The sequence below is a fragment of the Photinus pyralis genome, unplaced genomic scaffold (genome assembly GCF_008802855.1).
Source record: "Photinus pyralis isolate 1611_PpyrPB1 unplaced genomic scaffold, Ppyr1.3 Ppyr1.4_LG7, whole genome shotgun sequence".
NCBI classification, from domain to species: Eukaryota; Metazoa; Arthropoda; class Insecta; order Coleoptera; family Lampyridae; genus Photinus; species Photinus pyralis.
This window is the reverse complement of record NW_022170738.1, coordinates 14248617-14270824: the sequence shown is the minus strand read 5'-3', so window position 1 is coordinate 14270824 and position 22208 is coordinate 14248617. Positions and strand designations below refer to the sequence as shown.

At 37.0% G+C, this 22208-nt stretch overlaps 1 protein-coding gene across 17 annotated transcripts in view; it reads left to right on the top strand.

Annotated features, from left to right (window-relative positions):
• The window catches only part of LOC116176810 (complexin), a 501249-nt gene that overhangs the window by 428126 nt on the left and 50915 nt on the right, over window positions 1–22208 (top strand). For all 17 annotated transcript variants that reach the window (XM_031495588.1, XM_031495591.1, XM_031495581.1 and 14 more), the window contains one exon: window positions 20358–20518. In XM_031495588.1, the coding sequence (XP_031351448.1) occupies window positions 20358–20518 (161 nt within the window). The remainder of the gene's footprint in view (window positions 1–20357; window positions 20519–22208) is intronic.

The following is a 22208-nucleotide window of genomic DNA, read 5'->3' as shown; positions in this document are numbered from 1 at the left end:
ATGGTGCAATATCCAAAATGTACATAATAAAGGTAACCATTAACATAGAGTAAATTAACATAGAGTATATTATTTACTCTATGCAATTAATCATTAAATTGTGTGTGACGTTTCAGTGTGTGCTATCACTTTTTGTCCGGCGTCGCGTTCGGAAGAAACTGTAACACTTTAGTCCCTTAAATGGAAGACGAAACACAGTCCACCGAGTACAAAAAAGCAATATAAATTTTAAACCAATTCAAGCGTATTTATGAACACAATTGAGCAGCATAACCGTTTTTTCGTAATTAATTTCTATTGACTTTAAACACACAAAACTATGTCTATATTATGTAGTACCCTCCACAATATACATTTTACCTTAAGAAGCACACAATTTCGCAAGAACTCAAAGAAATTGTAAACTCCTATACCAAAGTATAGCATTTTAGCCCCAATATGGCGACTGGAACCAACGATCAATACAACCCTCCCATGTTGCTGCTATGTATATGTAAAAAAATTGGGTTGTTAACAACCGCAACTTTATCTCCCAGAAATTTGGGATTTGGGTGTTATTCAACGGGAAAATAACAAATTCAAAAATTTTGTTCTCAAAATAAATGTTTCAAGAAAGGCGATTTGATTAAGCGGTTTACTTGTTATGTAGATCGAAAAGCTGTAATGAAACAAACCTCAGAAAACTGGAATGTTGTATCGGAACAAGTAATTGGTATTAAAATATCGTTTAGACATTTCTCTTGCCTAAACAACTTATTGCCAACCCCTAAAGTATGAATGAATTGATAAAGCAAGGGAAACATCTTTGGACGTTGGGCAGTATTGTTTTAATTTGACTGTTTCGTAAACATTGCAATAGACACAAAAGAAACTTAGGATTTTTAGACACGTGTTCGGTCGACTTATAAACTGTGAAACTGTCTTTCAAGTGGTTTTGTAGTGCTTTTTTCAGTTATTGGAATTTTACTCATTTGCTATCTGGTTTGTTGAATTCAATACGGACATTGTGAAATTACAAATTCTCTAGCTAAATTACGAACAGTGGTGTAATTGGATTTTTTTCTACGTACGGTAAAATATTTAACTTCTTTAATGTTCTTTTTCTGGTCTGTTCATTAACAAGTCAACCATCAATATGAAATTTCGTTCCATTTTTTCTTTTTTTGTATATATTTTATTAAGAATATAATTATTAATCTAAATTTAATAATGCTATTTAGATATTGCCGTTTATAAAACATTTGAAAAAAAGGTAAGATTGGTCGCATATATTAAGGGGGTTTTTGACTCGTATATTTCAGAATTGAACATAGGAGGTTTGTATGTTCAGAGTTAAAATTTAAGCACTGTACAGGATGGTTCAAATTCGTGGCTCACCATTAGGATCTCAGTAACGGTGAGAGATTTTAAATTTTTGAAAAATCTTTGAATAACTGAGGTATCATCAAAAACTGAAAATGTCAAATGGACGGTTCCTGTTATATGTTATATAAATATCGTCGTGAAAGGAATAAATTCTAAACAGATTTGGAGTAAGTTTCTACAACATATCTTTTTTTTTTTTTTTATTTAGGCTTTTGCCTGCTCAACAATTTACTTACACTGTTATACAAGGCATTGTTAACAAGGATGTGTTTAGTATATAACTAACATGAGCGGTATGTATGACCGCAAGAATGTTTAAATGTTACGTTACGTTCACTTGTGAGCACTGGATTTGTTGGAACTGGTCACTGGTCGCTGTCGTCGCTAAGGAATATATCTTGGGGTAGTTTACGCTTGAGTCGTACATGGATACCTCGTCGTCCCAGTGTGTAGTGGGCTGCACCACTGCAGTTGTTGAGGTTGGCGTGAAATTTTTTAGTAAGTTTCGCTATATGCTGCTCAACTGTATCGATGTCTAGTTCGTAATGCAGTTGTTGGTTTGTGATGAACCAGGGGGCGTTGAATGCAATTCTGAGGATTTTGTTCTGGAGTATCTGAAGTCTTTGAAGATTTGTTTTGGCTGTGTTTCCCCATACCACACACCCATAGAGGATTAATGGACGTATCAGTGCTTTGTACAGGATAATAGTGCATTGAGGAAGTAAGGCGGACTTTCGGTTTAGAAGTGGATACAGCTGGATTAGTCTCGTGTGTCCTTCGTTTAGTTTTTTGAGTATATGGTATTTCCACGTGAATTTACTGTCAAGGTATATACCTAAGTATTTAACGGGCTCCTCATTGGCGTTCCATTGAATGATGTGACCGTTAATGTTGATGTTTGGTGGGTTATTAATACGTCGTAGTGTGAATATTTTTGTAACGCATTTATCATAATTAATGGATAGGTTCCATTTCTTGAACCATCTACTGAGAATAGTGCTGGCGTCTTGCAGTTTGGAGATGGCCATTTCCAAGCATTCATCTTTGGTTATTATGACTGTGTCGTCTGCGTACATTGCAAGGTCTGCATTGATAGTAGGGAAGTCCCGCATGAAGATATTGAAAAGGATTGGGCCTAGGATACTCCCCTGCGGGACCCCTGATTGTATGGTTTTGGTGGGGGAAAGGGATGCGCGAATTTTAACGGCGAAGCTGCGATTTTCTAGAAAGGAGAATAGAATGGTTTTGATGTAATTGGGTATTTGGAGAAGTGAGATTTTGTATTTCAGACCATTGGTCCATACCCGATCAAAGGCTTGGGCAATGTCATTGAACAGGGTTGTTGTAAATTGTTTGGATTCGTATCCTCTTTCAATGGTCTCGACGACGCGTTGCAATTGATGATTGGTGGAGTGACCTTTTCTGAATCCGAATTGAAAGGGTGGTATAATGTTCAGTCTTTGCACTTCTTCATTTAGTCGAGAATAAATTACCCTTTCGAGGAGTTTCGAAATAGTTGATAGTAAGCTGATAGGTCTATAGCTGTTGATATCTTTCTTTTCCTTTCCCGGTTTATGGATCATAAGTATTGTTGCGTGTTTCCATATATTTGGGAAGTACCCTAATCTTAGGCATGCGTGGAAAGTTGTTGCCAAATACGCGCGTGCTTTTTTGGTAAGTTTTTTTAGTACGATATTGGGTATTGTGTCGTTGCCTGGAGATTTCTTAAGTGATAGGGTTTTGATAATTAGGTCGAGTTCTTTGGGTGTGGTTGGTTTAACGTTTAATTCTGGGATTGGTTGGTGTGTTTCAACAAAGTTGTTTACTAGGTTATTAAAAACCCGATCGGTGTGGTTGTGAGGAGTGAAGATTTTCTCGAAATGGTCTGCGAAGGCTTCACTTTTTTCTTCGTCCGAGTTAAGTATTTGAGCATCCGTGATGATTTGTGGAATTTCGTAGGGCTGACGTAGTATCCGCTTGGTGGTTCTCCACAGTCCTGGATCGCCAGGTTCAAGATTGCTGATATGTTTTTGGTAGGAGTAGTTTCGTTACGCGTCAAGCTGGTGTTTGATACGGTGGGATAAATTATTTACAGCGTTTTTTGTTGCGGGACTTCTAGTTCTCTGCCATAGATATAAAACCAATCAGCAATTTGTGTAAAACAAACACTCTCTTACTTGACTTCCGGCGTCTCCGTAATTGTCCTTTCACTTGAATTCGCAAATGTGGATCCTGCGACCATTGATAGAAAAGATTAAACCATTCACTTCCACCAGGTGGTAATGGTCCGTTCATAATTAACCATTTATTTTTGGGCTTACTGTGTTAGGGGTTAAGCTTAGGCGGCGTCCGAACCATCGCTATATATTAATATAAAATCAACCAAAAACGGCAGAATGTAATTATGTTTTTAATTTACGACTGTCTGAATCAGTCATGTAGGTATTTTGAACTAGGAAATGGGCGCGGAACTCGGTTTAAGATCGATGTGTGTCTAAGGCAGATGGAATTACTTGCGACGGCTAAAAATTATAAACCACCCTTTAAGGCGACCGCCTGCAAATTCATGGGAAGAAGTCACAACCTTAAATTAAACTACCCAAAACTTAGGTAGTCTAATAAATTAACCTACCTAACATAATCTAACCGGAGCATTACAATAATATTTCATAAACTATAAATTCCTGAAGCAAGGCTGTGAAGCCAAGAATATTATAAATAGGAGACATTCGGCTCTTTATAAATGAAGCTGATGATAAATTTTTCTTTGTGAAAATTACACAAAAAATGAATTGGTGGAAAGTTAACTTAAGGCAGGTCCAATTAAATTTTCTATGTGAATGTGTTATTTGTCAGATCAATTTACGGTAAGATGAAAGATCGGCCAACCCTTATGTGTCAATAACATGTTCGGTGTACGTGTGGGACATGCATTGCAATGTAATACCTCCCATTTTCGAAAAAAATCTTTCTTTGTAGTTTGGGTTCTAGTAAATCAGGTACAATTTAATATGAATATAATAAACCACTGTGGCCACTCGATTTGACAAACAATTATAGATAATCCTCATAATGGGTTACAATGGCGCATGTAGACAAGAGCAAATAATGCACATTACGCTGAACGATATTGAATTTAAATAGGATGTTATCGTGGTTACAATTCCGAAAACTAAAACGTAGGTAGTACAAAAACAATTTGTGTTTTCACAAATTGTGGGTCGAGCTTATAAATAAGTATATGAGACTTCGTCTATGTGTAACATCTCCACGTTTCTTTCTGACATATCGAAATTGATATTGTATTACTTATTAACACAAACGGAAAAGTACCGAAAGTATCGCAACATTTCTAAAGTTATAAAACCCAGAGGTATACACAGGGTATTGTTTTAGAAGATCGAGTGCTTCCCTTCTTTCCAATAGGGGAAGCGACTTAATTGCGAGGGACACTAGAAAAAAAATCTACCTCGGCATAAAACAAAAGACATTTTTTCTATGAAAATCTCCATTATCTGGTTCTGCTTTATGACTAAAGAATGTATAATAATTAATAACGAACCACGAATATTTTATTGTTTTCTTAAGCGATCGATTTCGGGTTGTATTGTACCGATCATCAGGCTAAGCGTCAGCGAGTATAAATTTGAGACATTTGTTGATTATTTTATTCCTCAATGTAGTTTCCCCTAACATCGCTGCATTTAATCTATTTGTCTTTTAACGAACTAATACCGTTAGAAAAAAACATTTCTTTCTGGTCTACAAAATAGTCGTCAGCGACAGGAAAATGATGACCCAGATCGTGTTTCTGTAACGATCGAAACAGATGGAAGTCGATAGACTGGAAATCCGGCCTGTAGGTCCAATGGTCGATCTCTATGAAGCCGCATTCTTGCAGAATTGGGTTGATTTTGGCAGCCTTATGCACAGTTGCATTGTCGTGCAACAGAAATGTTTTCCGACTGGCCCGAGAGGGCCGTTTATCATCAATGGCTTTTGCAAAGATTTTGTAAAGTGTTGCCAGGGACCCGTGTATGTCAAAGTATTCCCATTTTTCCTGTATTCGATTCCAGAAGACTCTTCACATCTCAATGTTGCCATCAGCTTTCCAGTAGATTTGTGGATCCATTTTCTGGCTTCCACCAGCGACGGCGCCAGGGGGGGGCCTGGGTGGGCACGTGCCCAATTTGTTAAGCAGAGTGCCTACCCAAGTGCCCACTCAAATTTTGGAAAATTTTAATTCACGAGGCTATGCAGACTGCGGAGTTAAAATATTATGTTTGTTTGATAGCGAGGATTATTAGGAAAAATAATACCTTCTGAAATGCCGGAGTAACGACACTTTTATCTTTTTTTTATTTGCTGAAGAATCTACAATGTTGGTGCCCACCTTAAGAAGATTGGGACCAATTAACGCCCACCTATTTCAGAAACACTGACGCCGTCGCTGGCTTCCACAACACCTTATTCATGTTCATGGTCGTGAATTATGGTTCATTAGCTAGGTTCGGAGGTTTCTAATATCATACGACGACCTTGGAGAACCATGGCCTCAAATTTAGCAACCATTTCGTCGTTTGTTGCAGTTCTTGATCTTTCTCCCCACCCAAGCTGACGCTTTAATTTCAAGTTTTCCATTTTTTTCAAAGTTAGGTAGATTTCTTTTCTAGCGTCCCTCAACTATAAAAAACATGGTGCGTGGAAGTCAGACGAAAGTTTGATCCGCCAGCCAAAAAGAAGGCAGAAGTGAAAGAACAAAAATGTTAGTCTCGAAACTAAAAGTATTACTACGACTAAACCATGCTTTATGAAATTTAAGGGAAAAAAACCTTGAAAAAGTATTCATCAATTCCACTTTTATCCACCATAATTTGGAAACTCAATATTTTTGTGCTGTAGCGGGTAGCCATGCCTGTAGTTGTGCTTTAGTCCAGGAAGAATTTAGTAAGTTTTTCAGTAGCATTGTACATAATAATCAGCGATGGTTCTTCTAAATTTGGTAGCAAATGGTCTCTGAAGCACTTAAGAAAACTGTCTTTGTTTATTGCACCATGGTAATATGTATCATTTGTTTTTGAAGCAAAAATTAAAGATGCTCCAGTAATAAAACCATTCATGTTTTCGGCATGTAAAACCACATACCTTAGAGAGTTATAAGATGATATTATTCATTAAACCTTTACTTGGATTATCTTTTTGATAGTGGAAACCAATATTCGCAACAACTTTTCTTAAGGAACTTTTGGCCCCTTAAATCCGGTTTTTTAGAACTTGCAAAAGCAATTGAAGCGTATGATATCTACATAAACATTAAATTAATATAATAGAATATTTGCACAGTTGACATAAACGCCTACATTTAATCTACATTCGACCATTCAACATGTGTTTTAACTTACTGTATTGGATCATGTCGTAGATGGAGTTTCGGATCGCGGTTTGTGTGAAACCCTCAACATCGCTAACGGGTTTCTTACATTGCTTTGTTTTTTTACTACTTTTAATTAAATTAAACTTGTTAGGTATATAAATTCTTATATTACTAAAGTAACCACTCACCGCTCTTACTGCTGCGACTGGTACAAATGAACCACCATTATCTCATTCTAGTTCAAAATAACGTATAAGTTTTCTTGGTAAATCCGATGGCATTTTGGGTTATACAACTTTTGGGCAGATTTTTTATCGGCTACTGTAGCACAACGCGAAAAAACTAGGGAAAATTCTACTGCATAGATTTGTATACCACTGCTATTCATTAAGAAATAGACATAGGGATTTACATGTGTTTGTATACTTTTAAATGAAAAATCTCTTCTGAAGGGCGCCTAATTTTATGCAACCAAAATAATTTCTTAAAACGAAAGATCAAGATCTGGCTGTTAGAAGAGATTTTGTTATTTAAAAGTAGACGTGGGGAAAACAATACACGTAAATCCCTATGTCTACTTCTTAATAAATAGCACTGTAGAACTTGAGAAATATGCTTTGATCTACTTTAGCGAGGTCCTATGTCGGCAAAGTAAAGCATCTCAATTATGTCGTAGGTAAACTGCCATATAATTTTTGTACGTCTTTAAGGCACCCTTATAATTTTATATGATTAGTGTATGAGGGAATATTTGGCATATTTTATGGCGCTCAAAGAAAGACTATAGCCACTGAAAACAGAAATTTGTGCTGAAGATTGATGATCACTATTTGATATCAAACATATATCCATTTATAAACGAAAAAGGCTCTATGGTGGTAGGTTTTAAACACGGATCGTTCGTGTTTTGTTAGTTATGGTCGAACTGGCACATCTCTCGGGGAAAAAAGTGTTTACTCACAAAGCTGTCCTGCTGACAGAACGCATATCCTAACAGTCGAACGCAGAAGAGGCCTCTTTCTGTTTTTATCTCTGATATTCCAATCTCCGGTTGAACAAAGAGCACCTGAATTATAACGTCAGCGCCTGTAAGTGGCCAGACGAAGAGTCCTTTGAAATGCGCCCCCCGATCTAATTACGTTATGACATAGTGGAAATCACATTTCAATGTTCTGTGGCATGTATTGATAGAGCCTGTTCAAGTATTGACTTGAAAGGGACGAGCGCCGTCCCCCAGAATCGATTAATTTAAATTGAATGCAGTCATTTCCTCCATTATGAGAAATATTAACACCATTTTAATTCAATAGAGTCAATTTACTTTTTTTCGACGTTCCAAAAACTGCCCCGCCGAGCGTACGACAGTTTGGATATTACTTTTGAACTTGTTTGTCGAACTTCTTCATAAAAATCATTATACGCGCGGTCGCAAAGTTTTTATGGCTCGCTCGACTCTTGTAATTTATGAGACGTTCCTGAATACATTTCTCATACACTCCGGTCGCCAAATCGAATAAGCCTTTTTGTACCTCAAAATAAAACGTTTAGTAAAATGCAGCTTGAGTACTTATATAAATTTTTAACGTTGTGGCAGATTTATATCTGTTGACGGGCGAAGGGCAAACGAGTGCGAAGGAAATTGAAAACCTTACTTGAATTTTAAATTACTTCGAAGATATTTAACCTTTACAAATAATAAGAAACCATAAGAGAAGAAGGTTGGAAGAGCGAGCACTCGAAAATTGGTAGCTTAAAATTCCTGTCGATATTGTGAGGTCTTCCGGAACTGATACGTATTGACGCACCACAGGAGGTGTAAAAGTAGTGCATTTTATGGTAGACTTACTGGAAGTAATTGAAAGCGCCGTATCTTTAAAGGCAGCCCACATCGGCGTTATTTGAATATTGCGAGAAGATGCACTTATGTAGACGCCAAGCACTATACTTTTCACGTCAGTAACACATTTTTATCCAGATGGAAGTTTTATTATTTAATAACATTTTTGTTTCACGTTCCATCATATTATCAGACGGACTGCTACTGGACATTAATGCTATCTGTATGAATTATTAAGCCGAGCGTAAGTTTACATTACGTACGAATTTATGCAGCGTATATAGCTGTGGCAAATTGCTTAATCAAATTTTTTGTTACAAGCTTGTCACGCTCACTTTTACATTCTCGCAGGAAACCGGCTGCTTTTTTGGGGTCTAAACTGGATTGCATGTCACATTCTCTACAATAGAGTTTCCTCCCTTATCACTCTAGCGCTCTCCTCCTTTTTAGCGCATTTCCACAAAAATTAGTATATTAAGAAACAAGTGTAGGTATAATCAAGTCTTTGAAGCACGCGCAACGAGTTTAAGGGCATGACGCGCAGCGGAGTGTCTTTAAACGTTGCAAGTGCTTTAAAGACCAATTAAGCACGCGTTTCTTATAGTATTTTATATTATACTGCAATATAATTTAAAAATAGGGAAATAAAATGAAATCATATTGACGTTATACCCCAATACATTTCTAATTAAGTAGGCTGATTATTTATCAATACATGATTGCCATGGAAATGTCACTTGACGTTCGCGTATAATAAAAATCACCGTCTTCGGTTGAAGAAGACAATACAGCGTCTATTGTGGCAGCAGACTGTAAAATCCAAATGCATAAGCCTAGTACAGGGGTCGGCAACCTGCGGCTCGCGAGCCGCATGCGGCTCTTTTGATATAAAGTTGCGGCTCTCCGTATTTATCTAAAGAAATTAGTTCATTTGTTCGAAATTCCCCTTTTTAATTAATCTTATTTGTTTACGAAATCAAAAGTTCAAAAAGAATAGTTATAGCACTTTGAACAAATGGCATTGAAACAAGTAAAAATATGCAGGATGTTCTATTTAAAAAGATAAGTTATTTATTGACATCGTAAAAATGGAACACTCTGTACATTCAAAAATAATTTCTGTAGATCCGCAACTACCAATATTTTTACCAGGTATCAAGTATGTAGGAAAAACCGACGCACTGTTGCAGGACCCTGTATATAGCCAAAAAATATAATATTGAATCAAAAATTTTTGTGGCTCTTTAAAAACTGGGACATTTTGTAAATTGTAATTTTTGGCTCTTCCGTTTCAATAGATTGCCGACCCCTGGCCTAGTATAAAGAATATACGAGTATGAAAAACTGTTGGCGTGGATTAATAGGAAGCATCTATCAAACAAGGTCTTAAATGCATCGTTCATGCTGTCATGTATGAAGGAAATGTCAAAGGTAAGTATTTAAATCATCTACCCTTCGGTGCATTCATTCAAAACTTCAATCAATATTGCGATTAGAAAGTGGAACAGATTAGGCACCATACCTACTCTAAACCACGTGCGTTTGTGAAAGCTACCCAAAAAGGATACGAGCCAAAGACACCTTTTTCATTTGCAAAAAGCGATCCGAGAGGATATTTTATTTCAATCCCAAATTATAAATATAATTTCATTTGAATTAACGTTACTTAGCAGCCTTTAAAGCTCGGCGTATTTTAATCGCCTTTTTACGCACGCTCAAGCTGGAAGCACATGCATACGAAATCCGACGATACTGTAATCCGAAAGGCGTATGATTGGTCAACAATTTCAAATGTCAAGCGCATTTGAAATTATTGACCAATCATACGCCTTTCGCATTACAGTATCGTCGGATTTCGTATGCATGTGAATCCAGCTTCAGGCGTATTTTAAACAGCGAGTCTGATGCAGGTGTAATAAAAAAATAAAAATGCGCTATTGTGCTTTGTGGCCACTTTGTCCGTCCGTCCGTCCATCTGGACGCTACTAGTTCTTTATCTTAAGAGCTAGTGTTCTACTTTTTTCGCTATTTGGTTCGTTATGGTGTCGAGGCACCAAGTGCGTTTACTGCTAAAAAAGTTGTAAAAAAACCAAAAACTCCGTTTTTTTTTTGTTCCATAATTTTACACTTGCCGTTTATTAAGGATCCTAGAGACCGTTTATAATTTTGTATTTCTGTCTGTCGTCTGGCCATCTATCTGTCCGTGTGAACGATAACTTTGTTTAGAAATGTCCGATCGCTTTGAAATTTGGTGCACGTGTTGTTAGTTAAAAGTAAAATTGGTGCTTATTTAAAAAATTTGTTTTGCGCATGCGCAATCCAATTTTTTCAATTGTTAAGGTATTTAAATGGAATGTTGTATGTAGGCACCTCGAGTAAAAGTAAAATTAATGTCGAATCAAAAAATTTGTTTCCAATATTTTTTTATTTGTTAAGGTATTTTTAATACTTAAATAACTTTATTCTCGCCATGGGCATTTTACAAAGTAGAAAGTAAAAAACAAACTTATAAGACAGAACATTTTGAAAAAAAGTAGAAACATTTTTAGCACCATTTTGGCCCAAATATGAGAAACCGTGGTTTTTCACTTCCGGTCTCATGTTTGATCCATTCATCGTGTTCCTGGGCCCCAGGAACGTGGGCCCAGAACTGTAAAAATCGGGCATTTTAGACGCTGAATGCGTCGGGGTAGTCCAATATTTATTTTATTTTATTTTTATTTATTTTATTTTGCCTTTATTTTTGAGTGGGCGCGGTTTCAACCAAGGCTGCTCTACCAACCCACTATACATTTACAAATACCCATGCCCGAACCCGGATTCGAACCAGGGACCCTTAGCACCACAGTCCAGCTTTAACCTTTAACCATATTGGACGCCACCTTGAATGTCTGCCTTCCGGTGCATTTTCAACCTTGCCAACAATCGGACTCGGACTTGGAAAACGTTTTTGAAAGTCAGGGAGGTCATTGTTCTTAAAGGCCATGTTAAGTATATTTCTTTGTCTTGTTCGTAATGCGTATATTGCAGTTGTAACGGTAGCTGTAAGTTTGCATTTAATTTTTTTTCGAAATTTCGTTGCGTAGTTAGAACTTTTGGGATTTTAAGGGTAGAGCAGTTTGTAAATTATATATTACTGTGGGCAATGGTGTGCGGTCACTATACCACCCAACAGACACTTACCCAGCTAGCTCAAATTACACAATTGGGACGTTTTTCGTTTTTTAAATTCTTCCTGAGAGCGCAACTGGGTTCTGAGACAACAAGGGAATCCAAATTTGACTTACAACCCCTTATAAACTTGACACAGTCGATGGCCGAAATCATAATCTGTAATTTCCAATGAAATCACTACTCAAATTTTAAATAAAATCGGAAATAACATTCAGATAAAAAGAAATTAGATAAATCTGACAGACAATTTTACTTGAATTTCAAATTGGGATTCAAATTGACCCGTAATGAAATTACAAGCATTTATTGTAACACATCATTCAAAAATCTTATAACAAAAAATGTAAGACTACCGGTACCAAAATTAACGTCACAGACAAATATTCTCTCTTCCAAAATAACCCTAGACAGCCCCGTTTACTCAAAAATTCCCGACGACAATTCCATCTACGCCGCTAAAACTGTTAAAACACCTGCATCGCGTATTTTCCACGTGACATTATCGATAAACCAATTATTTCTTGTCCGATAACAACGTATTACCAGCACCTGACCAGATAAAACATTAAACTCACGTAAAGAGTTTCGATTTAAGTGTTCCGTAAGTTACCAGTTTTAAAATTATCATACAAACTAAATACAATAAATATAATTAAACGAATTGAATAAAATAAAAACGTCGGTCTTATGAACTGGCGCCTAAAGTTGTTACGCATGCGGTTACGCATGCGGTTACGCATGCGGTTACGCATGCGGTTACGCAATACGCAGTGGAGAAGGCAAAGTCGTTGTCCAGTTTTATTACCAGATCCTGACCAGACAATTTGGATATTAACTTTTAGCCTTAAATTGTTCTCACAGGTTTCGTTTTTGTATTTTTTGTTTGCATAAATTACAAAAATTAGAATAAATTCTTGTTATTTTTTTTATTAAACAATTATGTGTTAATTTCAATCCCATTGTGAGATCCGGTAATTTTATTTTTCTCTGTCAGCTTTTCTAATTTTTTTATGCGAATGTTATTTTCAATTCAAATTTTGAGTATAGTTTTCATTGGAATTTACTGAATTTGATTGAGAAATGTCGTTTCTTAGGTAACACTTTGCTTTATCCAACACTCGTTTTTTTCCCCACCCATTAATAACGTAAACAAACAAAAATAAAAAACAAAGTTTAATTGAATATTAGAATTATAGGCCAACGAGGGGAAAATAAAAGAGAAAATCTCCAAAGAAAATCGTTTGGCAACATTTTTAATAAAGACAACAGCAAATTGGGGCAAACATGTAAATACATTGAAGCAAATTACAAACCTACCGATAATGGCCGTATATAAGGGCAATATAGCCGTTGTATATCGAGCAAGCGAACCAATTTTTACTTTAGAACGAATTGTGTACAGCCTGAGGCCGTTTCTTAGTGAAATTGCGTCTCGACAAAGATAAATATTTACATTGAACTTAACACGTTGGGTAAATCAAGATAGACTTTCCTGTGGAAACAAGGATATTATAAGGGAAGCAATTTCCCGAAAAGACCAATTACGACCGACTAAAAGATACCGCTTCTCGCTCCAAAATCTGAATTTTATAACAGAAATTGCGTCAAGTTAAAAGATTAAGCGATTCACTTCACCGAAACGACTTTATGACAAATCGATCACATTTTTTTTTTGTAATATCTACCAATTACGGCCAATAAAGGAATGTAGTTGTCGGACTACTTGCTATAGAAAGCCTTCTCGACGTTCATTTTATGGGCAATTCAGCAAAATCCAATAGACTTAACTAGATTATTTCTTGTGTTTTTTAACGGAAAAAAAAGCATTTTGTTACCAAATCACGGTCATGATTTATTCCTCAGATTAATCACGCGAAAACATCAAGTATCTGTTTATTATTAGTTGAGTAAGTAGTAATTTATTTCGTTATCCTTTGGGAACATAAATTCATAAATTTAGCACTCATTTAGTTACATCAAATACAAATTTCAATATAGAATCATTTATTTTTAAACATTGCATTGCAAGGGAGCAAGCTGTAGTCGGTTTGTGGTGATGGTTCTGTGGTCCTCGCATTTCTTTCTTTTCTTCTTTTTCTTAAGTGGTTCTAAGAAAGTCTTCGGACACACTCCACTCTTGTAAATCTCATTCCACAAATCCCTCAGTACCCTCATTCCTTCTTCCTCTGAATCATCTTCTAAACACTTTATTAACTCAACCGGTTATCCTGTCTGTCCCAGTAGCCTTACCATTCTTCATATCGCTGCCTTTATTTCTGACATCACAATGCTCCCACCCTTGTCTTTTATATTCATTCGTTCATTCCCATTCGATCGAGCTCTTCTATCTCCATGCATTCACATTCATTTAACAGTCATTGGTGGTCCCTCGCCTTCTTCCATATTTTGCCACTTATACTCATTTCAGATTTTATCCATGCCTTCTTTGGTTATTTCCTGGCTTATACCCCACCTCCTTCTCAGCCACTGTGATTACCGCATTCTTCATGCTCTTCCATTTGTCTTCCCTAGTTTCATGACTCCTCATTGCAACCTCCCTTTTCATTTAAATTCCAATTTCCCTTCCCTTTACATAATATATTCTTTATTCGTCCCCCTTAAACCCGATTCCATTCTTTTACTCTTTTTGCGACTTTAACTGTATTTCCAACTTTGCCAACAAAAGATCATGGTCACCTGGCAATCCACACGCGTTTTTAACCCATTTCTGTATCATGATGAAATCAATCTGCTTTCAATATCTCTCTTCAGGGGATATCCAGGTGTAAAGGTTTTATGATGTTCGAACCAAGTGTTAGCTACGACCATCTTGCTTTCCTTGCAGAATTCTATTAGACGTACACCCCTTTCATTCCTTGCTCCCAATCCATAATCTCCAACGACTTTTTCCACTCTACCTTCTCCAATACTAGCATCACTATTTTGCAACAACCTCTCTCTTCTTTCTCTATTAGACCTTCTATTTTCTCGTAGATTTCCTCTATTTCACTAAGTTCATAATCATTAGTTGCCATGTCCACTCCAGTCTTCCCTTTAATGTCTCCGCTGTACCTCTTACTCCAATAATACCCAAGCTATTTCGGTCAATTGCCGTTTTCAAGTTTTCTAACCTTTCTGCTCTTCGTACAGATCTAACGTTCCGTGTACCTATTCACAGTCTGCTTTTTGCACTTTTTCGTGGGGGTCCCCAAATACTGTCTCCCCGGGGAAATCCGAATGTGAAACTAAAATTTTCACCACCTACAAAATCTTTTCTGGAAATTTACCTAACTAAAATTTTACTTCAAACTGGAAGGTACCCGAAGTCTTGGAATAGTTAACTTGACTCGAGTTACAATAAAGTCGAAATACCGCCGCGAGGAGTAGTTCAAAACAATTTCTCTATTTAGATAATTAAAGCCCAATTCCAATAGGCGAACCGCGCATCCCCGACCAACTCGAGGTAAAATTCTTTTAGTAGTAGCGACATGGAAATCCATTTCATTGTGACTAATCCGTTTTCGGAGAGAATCCGCAGGTTGGCCGGCAAAGGCAGCTGGCGATATAAAGTGCCGAAATTGAATTAATTATCTCGCAATAGATTCTACCGAATAGAGAAATGAGAGCGCGACGTTTTAAACAAGTCCCTCTACATCTATCGTAATTGAAATGGGTAAACCGTTCAATGTCAGACCAGCTGCTCCTGAAAACAAAATGAATCCTGTTTTTCTCTCAAAATCGATTTCCCTTTATTTTACGGGTGTCCTTTTCATCAAATCCATACTTCCACTTTGTTCGGATTTCGTTACAACCGAACAATTGAAAGGTGTACGAGGCAAAGTAGCAGCCAAGAGCGTGACCAACCCTAAACTATCTATTAAACTTCTCAACCTAGTACCCATGAAATGTAATGAAAGTCAAAGGCATGCTTGTCAAGAATTCTCTCTATTCTGTGCAAGAATTTCTTCATTAAAATGGCTATTTGCAACTTGCAGGTGAAATGAAGTTAGTATTTAGTTTCTTGTTAGGGAAGAAGCTATTTAGTTTCGGTTGAGTTGGTATTTAGGTAACGAATATGGATGCGTCACAGGATAAACATTTTCATTTTTACTTTGTGTGCAAAAGACAAAGCTCTCTTAAAAGTTTAGCGTTTAATCGAGACGTAGCTCTTTAATTCTGTAACTAAAGCGCTGGAAAATATACTTTTTTTTTCTTTTTTCCCACCAGAAATCCGAATCAAACAAAATCTCGATGATGTCGGTCGGTCTTTCTGTATTTAATGAAATAATATACTTCCATCTCCATGAATGGAGGCTTTTGTTACACTTTATTAGTTCATTTTTGCATACAACACAAAATGCATAATAAAAGCTTGCCTAAATCGCAGGTTTGTTTTACTGTTATTTTCAATTCACGAATTTCTTATTCTCGTGTTACCTGTTCTTGCTATGAAACAATACCAAGATGTTGGTAACCAGGTAATGAGGTAAAAGTGGGTAATTTTTAGTTACGTAAATGACCTTGTTTTATACTGAAACGTGTGGCCTGTAATTTTCTCCGTAAAAAAGTTGTGACCTTGATGAGGGGGATTTTCTGGTTGCGTAAAAGAAGTGATCCTGTATTTTCCTAAACTTTAAGAGATTTTAATTAATCTTTTTTATCCACCAATAAAAGTCAACTCGAAAATTTTCACAAGTTCTGAAACTTATTTCAAATTATCTTAAAACCTCAAATGACTTTATTCTTAAAATCGTTAAAACGAGGACCGTTAATTTCCAAACTTTCTATCTTCCTCCTTAAAAACTCTTATTTATAGTAAGAGTACAGGTAATATGGGTCTTGGGGTAGAACAAATTAACATACTAAAAGTCCAATTCGATCCCACTATGCCAAATATAAAAAAAAAACCTCCGCAATCTTTTTGTTTTAATTTTTAGACAATAACTTTTTTATTTATGTATTTACCAAAAATTATGTTATAGGTACACAGTTTTTACAGCACATACATAGGCCTTAAACGACTTAAATCGTTATTTTTTTTATTTGCAACATTTTCAATTAACTACATGCGAAATTAGATCACTCACTAGTAGGCGGGGGACACTTTGTAACCCAAGTGCCCAATTTTCAAATGAGTATAACTTTTGTTTGAAAAGTTATTTTAAAAAACTGTTCAACGGTTTTGTTCCTTAACTCATCAAGTATGTACACAACACATTTCGTGGAATTCTCTCCATTTTCTTTGTTCGACCAAGAATTGCAGCAGAACTTTTTTTTCGAATTTTCATAAACTAATACTAGTTTCACCATTTTCATGTTTAAAAACCCCTAGATACCAAATTTCGCCCTTTCGTGGTAGGAATTTTGAAAAAAAATGTTCAAAATCGGATAGGGCATTCAGTCTTTGTAACTCTTATGGTTGCTGAGAAAAAAATTAAAGAAGAAATCCAAATTTCACCACTTCTTTGGGGGTGGCTCCCAAACGAAACGCGTTGGACCCTCGGTTTATTTGGAAAAAGTGCTTGCCTTGATCCCCTCTATCACTCAATTTTTTTATATGCGGTCATGTAACACTCTATCGTTTATCCGGTGTTGCTAGAATCAGACCCCAGTAGTGCCTCAATATTTGCAGAGTCGTTCCAGTTTGAGATCAGCCCGAGTGAGTCCTAACACTGGAGTAAACACTGACTACAGGTTGCCTTGGCATCCTGAGCGGTGTAGTTTTCGTAGCTTCTTGCAGAGAGGAAACCCCATAATTGAATCATCTCCCCCGGTGATTAGATTAGCTTGGTCCTTTTTCCTCATTGCCGAAAACTATCAGCCTTCCTTGAGGTTGATCTTTCACGGCTGTATGGATGAGACACCAGCTGCCTACCTTTCCCCAGGGGTTCTGCAAGCGCCGATTGATCACCACCAGGTTCCCCCGGGACCCAGGTGACAGCCTTGCACTACCATTTGGTGTGCAGCCTCCCACAATTGTGAGAAGTCGCCAACCACCTCCTTCAACGATTCAAGGGAATGGTTGATCTCGCACGATATTCTTAGGATCTTGCCCGAGTACCCCCAACCCCTGAACGTGGGTGCTAATGCAGCGCCTTTTAGAGCGAACAGAATGCTGGTCAAGAACCTTGGCCATGTGATTTTTTACCATGTCCGCCTAGTTAGTCGTAAACCTACCCAGAGAGTTATTGGTATCTATAATTGCTACCATTGCGCCATCGGCGGTTGGGATGGTTGCGATGTGGAGTCATCGAACCTGTGCCTCTTTTTCTATTCGCCTACTCATTTGCCCTCCTGAGCGGAGTTAGCTCTAAGAGCCTGCCTCTGGGTCAGGGTTGGGTTACGGAAGATGTGTGGTTTGGAGTTAACTGTTGGAGCAGTTTGATACATTTGGGCTACCTTCGTCTTGTTTCCTGACCGTCATATTTCTGTTGCCTATTCACATAGAAGGTTACCTATACTGAACATGAAAGACGGGCCCAACTCTGTTAAATGGAATTTGGAAAGCAATTCAAAAAAAGAAATTTTTGTAATGACATTGTAAAATTCAATAAATGCTTGCAATTTCAAGACAATGGAGCAACCAGAGGGGGGGGGGCTGCCCGAGAATCCAATTTGATTATCAAATCGTAGTATGTATTGCTTTCAGCACCCAAACACTTGAGTAAAAAATTTATAATTGACCGGTTGCCCGGAAGAGGAAGGATTAATGTGATGGGGTCATTAAAATGAACCCAAAAGTAAGGGAGGGAAGGAAAAACATTCAACTAACAGCGAGGTTCGGATGCGGAAACGAGAGGGGAAAGTAGAAGTGGAGAGAAGAAACGCAGACTGTGTGGAGAGAAAAAGGAAGATATGGGAATGCAAAGAAGTAGATAAAACTTCGGCAGAAAGAGGAGAGCAAAATGGATGAAGAGGAAAAAATGCAGAAAATATGATGTAGTTGTAAGGTAAAGTGTTTTACTAAATGTTGTAAATAAAGTACTGGTTTGTAATGTGGCAAGTGAAGAGAAAACGGTCAAAGTTCTTGCAAAATGTAAGCGGTAGCGATAGCGTTAAATATACGACCCTTTGTTCTGAGTTGTTTGCCGTGAGGAATACTCAATTGGTGTTTGGATAGCTTATTTACCTATCTTAGTAAGGGAGCGGCAAAAACACATTTTATCAATATTATTACAGTTTTACAAAGCAAATTTATTTTAAATGTTTTTTCTCTGCTAAAGAAACAGCCATTTACGTAGGCGCAAATTGTTTGTCAATTACGCGATTTAATGCAATTCACCCCTGATTACGCTAATAACGTGTGCTGTAAAGATTACGTGACTGTACAATCGACTTTTTATCGTGATTCAAAATTGTGTTTTTTCGCACGTAATGCATCACACAAATAAACAGCCACCTACATACAATTTACCAGGAAATGCCCGCCGTATAATCATTTTCAGGTTCATTCTCGCGCCACTGAAAAAGACCCGCGTGTTCTCATTTTCAGAATAATAGAATTAACGCGTCTCTCCTCCATTGTTGCCGCTTTAAATTCCACCCAAAAAAAAAATAATCCTACGATCATTAGCTTTTGTGTAAATGGGCGACATTGCGTAAAGTTTGCAACGAGGTTTGCAATGTAATTAGTACAATACTTACCACCAAAACCAATTAAAGATAGCTCTGGAGGTTAAACGAAAATTGGTGGTGTGACTAAGTTCAAATTCATTTTGGTTTATTCGGTTTTGATTTTACGTTAGACATATAATTAAAGTAAACCCTCTTCCGTTTTGAAACTGTATTTTGAACATCAAATTTAATTAATTCAGGATTATCTTTTATAATCTTTTGGCGTTATTTTATTGACATAGTTAACCTAAATGTTAATTAATCCAAAATTAATCGGCAATAACGAAGGATTTTAATTAATTATCGATTTTAGTTAAATCCTAATTACAACCTTCGAAATTTTTATTCCACGCTCGAATTGTCTTACAATGAACAAGAAACTTTGTGCCGGTCTTGTAAAAACTCTTTTCCAATGGAGATCATAAAGCTCGCCATTAATTTTTTCCACGACAGAGCAGTTTTTTGTCATTTCATCCTAGACCTTTTGGATTCAGGAAAAAATGGCCAAATCAATTACAGCGCAGCGTTTGTTATGGCGTTCAACATTTGCAAATGTTGCGATCAACGTAATCGGAAAATCGTAAATTCGTAGCGCAAGGAACTCGTTTTTCATTGCTATGCATGCAAATGTCTAGGTCGTAACTAACCACCAGTCCCCAATAATGTCTTCGTGCCTTTTACGAAGAGATCAATACGAAAAGATGTGTCATAGGTTCGTACCGGGAAAACAGCCACAAATTTCATGACTGGAAGGGAAATCTGAATTTATTTAGATCGATGTAAAGCAAATAAACCGCGATAAAACATCGAAATGGCCATTTTAAAATCCGCCCCCTTAAAAATGTAACGGGCACATTTCATTACGCCATAAATCAGAAATAAAAATTCCAACCGAAACCGTTCGGACATTCTCCCCCGGCCGTTTATGGCTCGACATCAATGTTTTGTTATTGGAAAATTGAGATCGCAATTAATTTTGATTTTTATTTCTAGGCGCGGTCGGAGGTGACGATGATTCCGATGACAAGGAGAAAGAGGAGGAGGCCGAAAGAGAGCGGCTGGAGGCGATACGCGAAGCTGAGGAGCGAAGAAAGGAAAAACACAGAAAGATGGAGGAGGAAAGGGAAAAAATGCGACAAGAAATCAGAGATAAGGTAAGTACTCACTTTTCATTATTAATATGTAAAATACATATTATGCACTCGTACTTTATTACCTTATCGCTTTATAACTCCTATTCTCTACGTGTTTACCGTTGGAACATGCGATGTTTTCGTTTACGTGCATGAACGGTACTCGATCGATAGTGCACTTTAGTTCCATTCCATTAACCTTTTCAATAAGACGACATATCCGTCGACAATCAATTACTGGTACAGGTCCCGGTAAATACATCTTGTAACGGATATTTTGTACGACATATGTAGCTACTAGTTTGCAGCCATCATGTTTTTCATAGCAATATAAACGTTTTACGTTCAACCCCTATCAATTAATAAAAATACATATTTCTCCTTTTTACGTTTTGGCCATGATTTTGTTTTGATTTGAAGTTTGGAACAAGGTGCAGAATTTACGCGAAGCTCCGCAAAGAAGCAACTCCCTTATCAGTGTTAATGCAGTTATAGTTTAACGTTACATTGCACTATTCAGCAAGTGATTCTGAAGTTCGGAAACTATCGACTTTCCATTACAAGATGTTTTGATCTATCTGGGAAGTGCACTCATTTTTTTTGCAATCGGAGAACAGTGCTTTTTCCTATAAGCTAAGTGGCATTTCCGTGATCGGATTTTTAATCCGGGAAATGTTTTGAAGGCATTAGCGCTATAGCGACCTAGGCGACCAGTGCGGGTCCATAAAAGAAATTTTAATTAAAATTGCCGTTCTGATCACGCTAGAAAAGTGTGCTTCTTGATTTCAGAGAAAAATTCAAAAAAGATAGATACTGATACTTTAAAAAAAATTGGGAGTGAACACGCAGCGAGATCAGTTCGTGAAATTAAAAGATTTTCAAACACTTGAATTATTTCATGTCTGAAATGTAGAAGGTTCCATTTCATTACGGTCGAAATTTTCGGGCATAATAATAGGCCTTCCGCTTAAAGAATTCAAGTGCGAATTGTTAAATCGAATTCAGTTACGCAAACTTGACAATCGTATCAAAAAGTATTTAGAAAAGGATTAAGTGAATTTTTTACGCCACAAAGGAAATTATTATGGAAAGAAAACTCGAGTGGTGCTCGGGCATGAATAAATTCGTTAAACTCACGAGGAAATTTCATCTCCGTTATCGCGAACGAATAAGGAACTTTCGTATTATGTTACCGCACCGTGAGTAAAACTCCCGATCCGTAACCCTAGAGCAGCGGTCGGCAGCATGCGGCCCTCCAACGTCATTTATGCAGCCCGCAAATGGACCAATAATAATACACGAAGCCCACCATGGTCACGGCCTTTTTATTCTGAAGTCATTTGGTTAAGTCGAGGTACCGTGCTCTAGAGATTCTTCGAAGGAAGGAAATATACGCTTTTCTAATTTTAACTAATGAAATAAATTTTCTCAATACAATACATTGACCAAAAAAAACTGGAACATGGGCGTGCTTGCAAATGGCAACAAGGAAGAATAAAAAATTTACTAATGCAGGCGCAAGAAGAGTTCAAAAATAGGTGTAAACACATTTATCCAAAAATAAAGATTCTTTAAGACTCATTTACAACAAATATTGAAGCCACAAATTAATATTATTGATTTACAAGAAATAACATAATGAAAAATGCATTAAAGTATTGACACAATTTTATAGTCAACCAACTAAAAGCTACAGTGCCAGGACGCGCAT